Here is a 13,750-nt window from a genome sequence, read left to right as displayed (position 1 = left end):
GGTTTATATAAACCTATTTCCAGGAACTGAAGATGGTCATGCCAGGGACACTCTCAAAAGCACTCATGTATCCCTTTACTGGCAAGGAGGAAAGAATCTGATCTACAAGGAGCGGTCAGCACACTGGTCCTGCCTTCCTAAGAATCGCACTTACTCACAGGAAGCAACCAGGGAAGAGTCTGGCCTGTGCCTGGGGCCAGGATAGAAGTAACCTCTCTGAATTCCAGAAAACTGCTCATAAAAATGCTTTACCTTGCTCTTTGAACCCAATAGCAGCATTATAAATATTTTATCTATGGTGGTTTTGATGGTTGGAGTTAGCTGTGCAAGCTGCAAGATTGTGTTTCTTTTCCTTGGAAAGAGGAACTTATTTGGTAGGTTTCATTTGGCACTCAAAACTCTAGGGGTCCTGTAAAGGAACAGGGTGTCTCTTTCTGTTTCCCCAATTCTTTCAGTTCAAAACCCTGCTTTGTCTTTGCAGGAGCTTGAATGTTACACCATGCTACCTCCCCATCTGACTGGGTGATGTTGTTTCTCCATCAATGATTTTGAAGCTTTGCACCAGAATCACCTGCAGAGCTTGTGAAACTTTGATCACTGGCTCTACCCTCAGTATTTTCTGGTTCAGTAGATCTGGGGAGGGGTGGGGGTGCAAGAATTTGCATTTTTCAGTAGTACCCAGGAGATAGTAATGCTGCTGGTTTGAGGGCTGCCACTTTGAAAACCTTTGCCCCAAGAATCCTTCTGATATCACTTTATCTAAGATTAGCTTTTTCTATCCCCTAGCCTCCTCATGATGCAAAGATGCATCATAGTGAAAAATCATTGTTATGAAAGTTCAGGTTAGGGATAAGTTTCTGTTTTGTTATTAGTTTTCTACATGGAAAAGGCATTTCCCTCTCTGGGCTTAGTTTCCTCTTCATTAAAATGAGATAACTGGATAAAATGACTGCTAAATGTCTTTCTACCCCAGGTGTTAGGACTAAGGGACTAGTTTGTGGGCTGTGACCTGAAAGCAAAATTAATACTTTGTAAAAAGATTGGAAATCACAGCTCAATTTGTATGTGAGAGAGTAGAATAGGTGCGTCTAGATCACCAGCCCTAATTTCATAGTCTATATCAGGCATCAGCAAGGTTTTTTCTTTAAAGGGTCATGTTGTAAATATTTCATGTTTTGTAGACCATAAAGCTTCTGTCCCAAATACTCAATTCTGCCATTGCAGTGTGAAAAAGACCCACAGGCAAAATGTAAATGGACAAGGGAACTTGTGTTCCAATAACACTTCATTTACAAAAACAGGCATCAGGTTGAATTTGGACCGTGGGCATCAGTTTTCAACCCAAAGTTTATATTACTGTTTTACAGAAATAATCTGACCTATGTCTACCTTCTTGATTTAAAAGTTTCAAAACTCTATGGCAGAAAAAAACATGAGTGATATTATGTAATCTGGAGCAAATCTATCAGTGTGTTGACTATTCAGTATTAAAATTTATAATTAATAGCAAAAAACCTATAATTTTTCCATGGCATAAGAAAAAAATATATTTTTTATTTGATAGGAAAGTTTGTTTCCCTGCTTTTTAAAATTCAGAAGCATTTTAACTATTACAATAGTAATTAATTGCTTATCGTTGAACTTGCAGTATAGAATTCCATCAAAACAGTTTCTGTGGCAGAAGATTGCGAAAATACATCTTTGGCATATAAGTCGGGATTGTTCAAACCACCCATGGGATAGAGATCAAGCTCTAGAAAGAGCCTCAAAGATCTCTGACAAAAGGATTACTTATCATCAGTGGGATCCATACTCTCCCCAAATTTAGTTTCTAGTGCGATTGTGCTCTGTGAGCTGATGCTTTGTAATGGCATTCTCATTGTATTAATGGAGCCACCTGTGACATTTTCATTATTAAAAATGATTTTCTTGACAGTTACCCTGTAATTCAAAGGGAAAGTGAACATTGCCATTGTTCTGCAACATGTTAGAAGCTAAGAGGGTCCTATTTGGCATTTTCACATAATTGATGAGATGTGAAATTGCTTTATTTTGTACTAACCCTGGAGGCTATCCATTTATTCTTATTCATTCTTTTAATCAGCACGCGAGAAGAAAACTGACATTCTTATCGAGTCTCATAGACTGTTGTGCAGTAACCTCTTCTGAAAGAATTTATCCCTTTGTTTGATGCCGGCCGCAGACACAGCCACGCTGGTTCCCAAGGCATGATCCTTCTACCCTTGGGAAGAGTGATAGTGTGCCATTGGAAGCTGAGCTGATCAAATGGTTTTATGTTGTAGCTATCATTACTTTGCTTAGTTTTTGTTGGCTAAAGTAAGTCTTCAGGGAGTCATTTGGGGCCATGGTGACGCAAGCAAATATATTAGTGAGTTAAAATAATATGAGCAGTATGAGTTAAAAATATGAGTTAAAAATATATCAGCTGTAAACCAAAGACCTATTGTTGGAAAATTCCTAGGATCAGTACACTTCCTTGTCCTGACTAGCTGGATTCTCTGATTCAATTCACTTGCTAAAATATAGACTCTCTTGCTTTCTCTCTATGTACCCGTTTGCATATGCATGCAAATGTATATGTGTGTGTATAATCTTTCATCTCTTGATATTTTTGGAACACCATGATTTCTTGTTATTTGTACAGTAAAAGATCCAATGCACACAATGTATTTTTCAACCTGTTGTTATATATGCAGCTGGCATGTCTCCTTTCAATTCTCCTTAAAGAATATAAAGCTTTTAAGGTTTCCACTTTAGCTGACACTAAATATCTCAGCAAGCTCTGTCTGATTATTCAGCGTTGTTATGGATAAAGTAGATAAAGACCCTGAGGGCAAGTCCATCAAGTTTTCAGATGTCACTAAGCTGTGAAGGAGGGTGAGCTATAGTAGATGACACAAATAGCATTTGCAAAACATTATGACAGGAAGGAGAGATGAAATGGATCTAACAATATGAAATGCAACAGAGATAAACATCAAGTTGTATAGTTGCTGCCCCTAAACAGCCAACTGCACAAGATGAGATAGGGCTTAATGAGGTTTTAGTCTTCATTAAGCTCAATATTGGCCAACATTATGGTTCATTCAAAGAAAGTAAATACAGTCATGCATCACTTAATGACAGGGATACATTCTAAGAAACGAGTCATTAGGCTTTTTCCTCACTGTGTCAACATCATAGAGTATATTTAAACAAACCTAGATGGAATAGCTTACTACGCACCTAGGCTATTTGGTATAGTCTATTGCTTCTAGGCTATAAACCTAGACAGCATGATACTATACTTAATATTGTAGGCAACTGTAACACTGTGGTAAGTATTTGTATGTCTAAACATAGAAAAGGTACAGTAAAAATACATATAAAAGATGAAAAATGGTATACCTGTATTGAACATGTACCATGATTGGAGTTTATGGGACTAGAAGTTGCAGTAGGTGAGTCAGTGAGTGAATGTTGGGTGCATGTGAAGGCCTAGGATATTACTGTGCACTTCTGTAGACTTTATGAACCTTGTATACTTAGGCTACACCAAATTTTTTTCTTCAATAAATTAACCTTAGCTTATTGTAACTTTTTTACTTTATAAACTTTTTAATTTTTTTAACTTTTGACACTTGTCTAATAACACTTAGTTTAAAACACAAACACATTGTACAGCTGTACAAAATATTTTCTTTATATTATTCTATAATCTTTTTCTATTTTTAATTTTTTAAAACGTATTAAACATTTTTTTCAAACTAGGACACAAAAACACATCTTAACCTAGGTCTCCACAGGGTCAGGATTATCAATATCACTGTCTTTCACCTCCATATTTTCCTCCATGTGTTATCCCACTGGAAGGTCTCCAGGGGCAGTAATACCCACAGAGCTGTCATCTCTTATGATAACAATGCCTTCTTCTGGAATACCTCCTGAGGACTTGCCTGAGGCTGTTTTAGTTATCTCTTTTTTTATAAGTAGAAAGAATACATTCTAAAATAGTGATTGAAAAAGATGGTATACTAAATACATAAACCAGTAACCTAGCCATTTATCATTATCAAGCAGTATGTACTGTAAATGACTGTAGGTGATATATTTTTATACAACTGGCAGCTCAGTAGGCTTGTTTACAAAGGCATCATTACAAACACGTGCATGAGTAATGCACTGCATTATACAATGGCTGTGATGTCACTAGGTGACAGGAATTTTTCAGCTTCATTAAAATTCTATAGAATCACCTTTGTATGTGTAGTATGTCAGCGACCAAAATTTCATTGTGTAGCACATGACTTTATTGAAAAAAGCCTGCATTAAAGAAAGTACAACGCTTAAAAAAAGGTGAGCACGAAACTCAATTCACTCTTTCTTCAAAGACCGTTACTGAATAATTCGATTTAGTTGTCTCTCAGCTACCTCATTTGAGAAATAGAGATATACATTCATATTCCACAAAATATCAGGATTAAATGTGATCATGCATGTAAATGCCTCTGCACAATATATAACACAAGATAAGTATTAAGTGTATGGTAGAATATGATGATGATGATGATGATGATATATACTTAAAACTGTTGAAAGAGAAGGCAACTATGACAGTGAAAGGATTATAAATGATGGGGACTGGTCAAGAAATTAGAGGTGTTTACCCAGAAGTGAAACATCTCAGTGAATACATAAGAGCTGTCTTCTAAAAACTGAAGAATTGAAATATGACAAAGTGTTTGGAGTTCTATTATTACCGAAAATATGGATTCAGATCAATGGATAGAAGTAATGAGAAGTCTGATTTTTTACATTATAACATGTACAGAGATGCACACCAAAGTCTCTCCATAGTGGTGAATTCAAGACTGGAGAGCCTCAAGCACAGACTTGAACACTTTTGAATATGGCTGCTGTAAAGAGGATTCAGCTGTAGGTCAGGAGGCTTAGTTATATGTTCTTTAAGGTACCTTCCAGCCCTGAGACTCTTTGATTTTTTAAAATACTCAACAAATTCGTTTTAACCATGAATGGTGATGACAGGTCTTACCTTAAATTTTCAGCAATGAAGAACATTGTTTAAGAAATTACTGTAAGCAACAGATGTATAAAAAAAGACACATTGCAAAATGTTTAATCTTACTGCTAAAGTGCTGCTGACTTTCAATTTTTTATAACTATGAGTCCTCAGAGCCAATACTTCAAAAATTGTACAGTGCTTACAATATGGAGAACTGCCATAAGGTGGAAAGAGGCACCTGATTATACCCCCCTGTAGTACACAACTTTAAGGCGGTCTTGCCGAAGAAGATTTTGAGACCATAACAGTTGGTGGTGCTGCTTGGAGAATCACTACCTACCTATGCCGTCTTGGATAACTGGTTTAGCCTCTCTGGGTTTAAGTTAATTCTTCTGTATAAAGGGCATAATCAGACTTCCTTTCACAGTTGGGACAGGGATATAGTTAGATGAATGTATTTGAACATGTTAAGTGGTATCATGGAAATACAGGAGCATGATTTTCCACTCAAATGACTTATTGATCATATATGCATTTTTAGCTGATTATATTTCTTACTTAGAAATATGATTTCTAAGAACCCTTTTGAAAAAGATTTTCAAAAAACATGTTGACTTTTTGTTAAACTTAGAAATGTTCCTATTTTTATTTTTTCTGCTCTGCAAGCAAAATCAGGGAAAGAAAGGGTATGTTTCTGTGAACACACGTGCGTGCTTCAATTTTGAACAGAATGAGAGGTGGCCAGGGGATGACTAAGAATCCAAGAAGTTCAGTTCTCATAGTGTAGCTGCTCATCATGTCCTAAATGATGAAATCTCCTTAACTTCATTTCTAAACAGGATGGCAAGATATTCTGCCGACGGACGGCCTGTGATTGCCAGAATCCAAGTGCTGACCTTTTCTGTTGCCCAGAATGTGACACCAGGGTCACAAGTCAATGTTTAGACCAAAATGGTCACAAGCTGTATCGAAGTGGAGACAATTGGACCCATAGCTGTCAGCAATGTCGGTGTCTGGTATGTTTGCTTCCTACAGGGCATTGAGCCTTTACTCTGAAAGAGGTTACAAATTCAGTTGTCTGTGGGACCTAGTTCCCCTTTTTTCATAATACTATACAGGGAGCTCTGGGGGGCCATTGGCTAAGGGTCATGTTCTCTGACTAAAGATATTCAGGTTGTATTTGAAACACTGTACAAAGTAAAAAGCACATATTTATGGGACAGATTTGACCCAAACAATGACAGTTTACAGCTATTACTAATAAGAAATCAAGATCAAGAAAAATCTCTGCAAGAAAGGAAGCTTTCAAAACCTTGACTAGTTACTTGTAGTCCTGACAGAGCTAAATCTTTCATTTCTGTGCCATAACCCTTAAAGATTTCAATATAAGAGGTAACAAAATATAGTAGATATATTGGAGATTTAATTATAGAGACCTAGAATCTAAACCTGGTCCTCCCACATGCTAGCTTAACATGATTACCTTGAGTAAGTCCTAGCATTTTACTATTCTTTCCTCAAGTGGATACAGGTGTGTGAGTACATCTGAGGGAAAGAATGAGCTGTTATGAAGATTACAAGATATGTAAGAAGGACAAATACAGTACTTGGCTCAGAGAAGGTACTTAGTGTATGGTAGTGACTATTGTTAATACTTCCTACCTTGAAAAATCTTTTCAGATACTACATGTTTAAAAAGAAAAAAATGAAGGTTGTTATAAATATTAATATAGGGCTACTAATGGAATAATTAGATTTGAGAAAGTCCACAGAAAAGGCTTAATTTCTTGACCTGGTTCTTTCAGTTTCAAATTATATCACAACGATTTCTAGCAATGGGAAGACTTTTAGGACACATTGGCATGGAATGTGATGTCCCATATGTGAAGTCACAACTATGGAACGTTCTGAGTTGATTCATAATGGATATTATTAGCTGGGTGTCCACAGTTTAACATTTGCTGACATGAATGATTCTCATTTTGTGGGTACTATATGAAAACAAGCATTCAGATAAATTATGCTCTACATTTCCATCAGATTTTTTTAAAATCTTCAGGTGAATGTACAGATAATCTTAACAGAATATGTCTTTCTTAATCACTCCTACAACTGAGAAGTAAGACTCAGATAAATAAAAATTGTAGTCATTTTTTAAAACTCCCACCAAAGGACAAACAAATCAATACAACTGTAGAATTAGTTTCCCTATGAGACTAGCAAATTGTATTTCTTTTCCAAGAAACGAATCATCAGGCATCCAGAAGAATTGGTATTAATTTTATGCATGAAATTTTCATAAATAGAATTTCAGAAGTATATCCTTTTCCATCCCAGCCCCTAAGATGAATATTTCTCAGGAAAACTGAAGCTGTTAAACATATAACTTATGAATTACTTGAGAATAATGTGGGTCATGCATAATAAATATTTGTCAAGACTTTTCATGTGCCAGACTTTGTGTGATGTAACAGTGAGCAAGATACACATGGCCTATACCTACACAAAGCCCATAGTCTTATGGAGATGACTGAACAATTAAACAAGTTACCATACATTGTGAAGTATTATGCCATAGATTGTAATTCATGATAGCAGAGGAAGAAGATGCATAGTGAAATAATTTTATTGTGGGCAGCTCAGTGAAGCCACAGATGCCAGATGCTGAGACACGCAGAGGCTCCATTTGAACTGCAATCTAGAAAGTTCAGTGGACACATGTTACATTCAAAACCATTCTGAAATGGTTCTCTTGACATTACCCAATCTTAACTTTAAATCTCATTGAAATATTATAGTGCTTCAGGTTCTGCTTTTGACCTTAAGAGAAACTCATTGCTCTTTATATACTAGACAGTATCTTATAATTTATTTATTAGCCTTTAATGACCAAAACTGTGCTAAACATGATAGCAAGTAAAAAGCCCAAAGCCTGAAAGCTCAAAACTTAATGTGGAATTGTACTGATTATGATATGATTATAAGTATCATGTTAAAATAATTATAGGCTGTGCTTGGCACACAAAGCAGCTCACCTAGATCTTTCTGTGTACTGCAGTATAGATGGTCGGCAAAAGCATTCTGAAAGAAGTGAGACCTGTAGTAGGTCTTCAAGGAGGAAGTATATTATATCCTCAATGGTGTCAACTAGAAACATTCAGTGATGAGAATTACTGTGCTCTCATTCCCCTTATATGACTTGGGAATAAAATTATGCATAGGAACAATAATGAGACTTTTTTTGCTTTTCCTCTACAGGAAGGAGAGGTAGATTGCTGGCCACTCACTTGCCCCAACTTGAGCTGTGAGTACACAGCTATCTTAGAAGGGGAGTGTTGTCCCCGCTGTGTCAGTGATCCCTGCCTAGCTGATAACATCGCCTATGACATCAGAAAAACTTGCCTGGACAGCTATGGTGTTTCAAGGCTTAGTGGCTCAGTGTGGACGATGGCTGGATCTCCCTGCACAACCTGTAAATGCAAGGTAATGGGATGTTCTGCGGATATTGAAGCCTTGAACGATTGCCAGAAAACACTTGCAGGAGGTCCACTCCTGATGTTTTTGAATGCACAGGTTCACTAGACATGGTGGAAACTCTGGCATAAATTTACCTCTGATAGGAATTTAATATGTGTGAATATATCATAGCTGCACCTGTAAAAAGGCAAATTCCAAATGGGCATGAAATATAAGAATTGCTCCTGCCTTTGAACTACAGAATTTTGACAATTGATTCTAGGCTGAATTATGGCCGATTTAGGCTCTTTTGACCTGCATATTAAATAAAAAGGGAAAAAAGAAGAAGGAAGGGAAGAAGAAAGAAGGAAGGGAGGGAGGGAAAGAGGAAAGGAGGGAGGTAAAGAGGGAAGGAGGGAGGGAAAGAGGGAGGAAGGAAGAAAACCAGTCAACTTCCTTTCATCCTGGAAAAGTTTCTAAGTTCTTTTATTAAACCATCAATGTTAGGGGAAAAAAGTCCTCTCAAGTTGTTTTGTTTTGTTTAATTATCAGAGTGCCTAAGGTGGGGACCTGCAGCTCTTGCTACAGCATTTCATTAACAGTGATTATTTCCCTGTCTTTTTGGAGGAGTTTTCATGGACATCCTCATGTGTCATTAAGATTAAAAAACTGACCATTCTCTCCCTTCAAAGCTCATGAAGAGCTGGAGTGGTAGCTGATTTGGAACAATCATTAGTTAGTGTCAAATCTCTGCCAAAACATCTGTTTAAGATTCCCATGATCAAACATGTTAAAGCTAGGAGTCTACTTGGTCCCATCAAACCTTGGCTCAGCTTCAGGCATCAGTGGAAGCTTCCCAACTTGCCTCTTTATGCTGTTATAAATGTAGATTTTTTTTCTGGGAAAGTATCATCTTAAGATGTAGCCCCAACAGAAAAAGGATATTATCAGACCTCATATAGAAAATGATCCATGGTCCCATTTGTACCTTCAGCTCCAGGGAACTAAATGACCAGGATACATGGAGACCTCTGTTACTTATTTGATTATTATATGGAATTATAAAGGTATATTTATATTAGTACATAAAATTAATTTTTAATGAATTTAAAAATATTTGTATACCCAAATATGCACTATCCCCTTCATAGTAACCATGAGAGATTTTATGCAAACCTTACTGGACCCCATCTTGGACTCGCCTGCAGATTGTTAGGGGTACTTTCAAATAGCTTCTTAAATGACAAATTGCTATCTTTTAGGATTTATGGAAAGAATCTCACTTGGAGTAAGTACAGCAAACAGGTCATGTGAAAAGTTGGAAATCCCAGGGAGGTCTCCTAAGCAGGGATTGAGTGCAGGTGGTGTGTGAAATTGCACTGCTAGCAGAATCCCAGTGAGCAGTACCCTGGAGGATCTGTCAGTCCTTCCTTCCTTTCTACTCTTTCTCTAGTTTTTTTCCTAGCAGTTTTTCTAGTCATTTTTATACGACTTCTTGAAGTTTTATAAACTTGAAGTTTGTCTCAAAATGCAGCAGTTTATTTTGAGTATAAAAATTGCAGACTGCTAATGAATTTATATTCTGTGTCTCAACTGGCTAACGCATGTTTCTTTGATGTACAGAATGGAAGAGTCTGTTGTTCTGTGGATTTGGAGTGTCTTCAAAATAACTGAAGTATTTAAAATGGACTCATCGCAGAAGAATGGACAAAATGACCATCCAACGTGATTAAGAATAGGAATTGGTGGTTTGGGTTTTTTGTTTGTTTTGTTTTTTTTAACCACAGACAATTGCCAAAGTTTCCATCTGAGGAAGGTGTTTAGAGGTTGCCTTTTGGACCTACCACTTTGCTCATTCTTGCTAACCTAGTCTAGGTGACCTACAGTGCAGTCCATTTAAGTCAATGGTTGTTAAAAGAAGTTTCCCGTGTTGTAAATCATGTTTCCCTTATCAGATCATTTGCAAACACATTTAAATGATCTCATGGTAAATGTTGATGTATTTTTTGGCTTATTTTGTGTACGAACATAATAGAGACTCAGCTCCTTTTATTTATTTTGTTGATTTATGGATCAAATTCTAAAATAAAGTTGCCTGTTGTGATTTTTGTCCCATCTACTGTATACTTAGTGCTGAGATCCTTGTAAAATGTTTTGATGAAAATATATATGTAGGGTCCAATTGCATTATACATACATTTCAAAGTGTTGAACCTTCTTAAATGCCTACTCATTCAGCTTACACAGGCTGAAGCCAAGTATGACAAAGAAGGGAAGGACCAAAAACAAAGAATTATTTTAAAGAGAACTCTTGTCTCTTTTGCAAAAAAAAAAAAAAAAAAAAAAAATTAACCCACAATTTAGAAGCAGCAATGCTTAAAGCCTTTCTTGGCTTTGAAAGCAAAATTACCTTTGTGTCAGATTCATGTAGTACTTGATCATTTATAAAGCATCACAGTTAGTTATTAATAAAGTTATAATCATAGTACATGTCAGAAGTATTGTCCCTATATTACAGAAGTGTGAATTAAGGAGTTCCAGTCAACTAATTTGTTTAGAACTAGTTGATTTACAGTGTGTTGGGATTGGTAATCAAGTCTCCTAATTCCTGTTCAGTGCTTTTTTCTACTAAACTACATTGCCTCTCATATACGTGAGGGAGACACCTTTAAGAAAATCTATTTGTATACTCAGAAGTTATTTTAGAACAGTGAATGTTTCCACTTGAGCCAATGCCATATTTTTAAGAATTTTCAGTTATTAAGTTTTACAAAATGAATAAAATGCGCAAATAACATTTTATCTGAGCTGAGAATTCAAGCTTGGGTTGTAGTTTCAGGGAAATCACATCTCAGTGGTTTGTGATACCTACAGCTCTTGAATTCATTACTCTGAATTAAGTTGGTTTGTGGATTCCCATTCACTCATCAACTTAAAAAAAGACCTAACTTGTTAAGTCAGTCATGCTAAAAAAATTTAAATATCAAATATTAGCCAAATTATTAATTTAAAATTACACACTTAGACAACTATTATTCATTGGTATTTGTCCAGTGGAAATGATACCCAATATTTTTTGTGAAGATGAAGTTCACTACATAAAATCAATTTTATGTATTGAATTATGATAACAGCAATTTAAATACTACATTTGACAAAGACTGATATAATATGGTAAATTAGAACACATCTGTTTTATTTTAATTCCCTAAATGAAACCTTGAAGAGAATTTTAATATCACTTCTTGAAAATATTTAGAACAATTTAAAAAAATCCTTTCAATTTTTGCTGAAAAAAACAAAGACATTTACAATAATTATTTGTAACTGAATATGTCAGGGATTGGAGAACTATGATCTCATGTTAAATCTTATTATTAATAGCATAAAAGCATTGTGATTCAGTGGAATATGAGGAAAGATGAAAGTTCCACACATTAACTAGATGCATCTAATGAACACAATTTTGCCTCATTTGTTACATCCAGGTCGCATACAAATATATATGTGTGCATATATGTTACATATAATATTGTATATTTGTTATATATGCTATATATGAATATATATTCGTGCGTCCTACATTTATATTTAAATCTACTCATATGTAACATACATACATACATATATATATATATATATATAAATACACACACATATATGTACGCACATTCCCAGAACTTCCCCTACTCTGAACTTTATAGATCTGTGCTTACGTACTGGTATGAACTTTCAGAATACATTTGCTTTGAATTAGGGTTACAAACATATGGCTACAGGCTACAGGTTAGATTATATACTAATTGGGTACAGTCTTCATCTATCAGTATTTAGCATAGTGCCTTCCATACAGTGGGTTTTCAATTAAGTCTTTCAAATATTGAATTCATAATTTTTCATAGTATCAAAAAGCTATCAGGAGATATTGGAAACCCACTCTAGTGGTTTTCAAATATTCTTAAGCATGAGACTCATTTTAAAAATCAAAACGTATTCAGTCCTTCAATGTGGAAATTGACTAAAAGCAGAGTTTTTCTGATTGGTGTGGGTGTTGGAACTGGAACACCTTCACACACTGCACCACAGCTCACAACTTTCAACAGCGCACAGCGGGAAAGCTATTGACCTAATTCTTCACCTTCACTCCTACAAAAAAGGAAACTAGCACTCCAAGTGGTTAAGTGACTTGTGCAGAGTTAACTACTCATTAGTCATAGACCTATAACTACCACCCAACCCACACTTTTTTCCCTGTGCCATTCTGCTAAGGATTCCAAATGTGTTTCCACATTTCAATTCCAAGTGAGCTTTCTAAAATCCTTTTTAATGGATGACATTAAAAGACAATCGTGGATGAGGTGTAGTATTTGTTACTGTCTTTTTTCTATGTCCCTTCTGATTGTGACTTTGCTTTGTTAAAATTCTGGTAATGGGTTATGTGAAGCATTTGTATTTAAAGACCATATAGCATATCTAAACCCATAATAGCAATGAGCCATTTACCAAATCACCCAACCTTATGCTTTATAGGAAAATAACTGAGGGAAAATAAAAACATTTTCCAAAAGCAACTACTTCTTTTCTTAGGATTAGAACACACACACACACACACACACACACACACACACACACTCCTCAGAATACAATAAAATCTGGCATTAAGAGGCAATACATATTGCCTGTTTTATGATTTTATTATTCATTCACCCTTTACTATTTTATTAATTCAGTGGTAGTGTGGTAGGCTCTGCAAATTCAGAGATGAATAAGACAAAATTACTCTTTATGGCTTTTGCAGCCTCATATGTAAAAGACTGACAATAAGCTAGAAAATAATCAAGTGAGAAACACAACTACTGGCTATATTAATACTAGGAAAAAATTGTGAAGTGATAAATTGGGGAGGAACTGGATAATCTCACTATATATAGGGTGAAGTGATGAAGGAAAAGCTCTCTAAGGGGATAATAGGCAAGCTGAGACCTGGAGAATGAGAAAGAGCCATACGTGCAAAGTGCTGTGGAAATACTTCTCCAGACAAAAGAAATAAGTGCAAAGGACTGCAAGGTGGAAAGTAGTGCGGTGTGTTAAAGGTCATGAGTGGATCCAGAAGCCAGTAAGTGAAGGGACAGATGATACAAGGCTGAAGAGGAAGGCTGGAGTAGATGTTGCAGCCCACAGTCCTGAGATGGCCAGTCCCATGTTCATTCTGAGATCAATGGGAACCTATTAAACAATTACACATTTATTCACCCACCTTTCAGGGACTTA

General features: G+C 35.9%; 1 protein-coding gene across 2 annotated transcripts in view; it reads left to right on the top strand.

The window, feature by feature from the left end:
* The window catches only part of NELL1 (neural EGFL like 1), a 938,548-nt gene extending 927,947 nt beyond the window's left edge, over positions 1-10,601 (top strand). For both annotated transcript variants that reach the window (XM_050755386.1, XM_050755385.1), the window contains 3 exons: positions 5,863-6,039; positions 8,282-8,506; positions 10,103-10,601. In XM_050755386.1, coding sequence (XP_050611343.1) covers positions 5,863-6,039; positions 8,282-8,506; positions 10,103-10,153 — 453 coding nt within the window. In that variant the 3' untranslated portion in view covers positions 10,154-10,601. The remainder of the gene's footprint in view (positions 1-5,862; positions 6,040-8,281; positions 8,507-10,102) is intronic.
* Positions 10,602-13,750: the final 3,149 nt, after the last annotated feature.

The sequence above is a fragment of the Macaca thibetana genome, chromosome 14 (assembly GCF_024542745.1).
Source record: "Macaca thibetana thibetana isolate TM-01 chromosome 14, ASM2454274v1, whole genome shotgun sequence".
Lineage (NCBI taxonomy): Eukaryota > Metazoa > Chordata > Mammalia > Primates > Cercopithecidae > Macaca > Macaca thibetana.
This window is presented reverse-complemented; position numbering and strand designations above follow the sequence as displayed.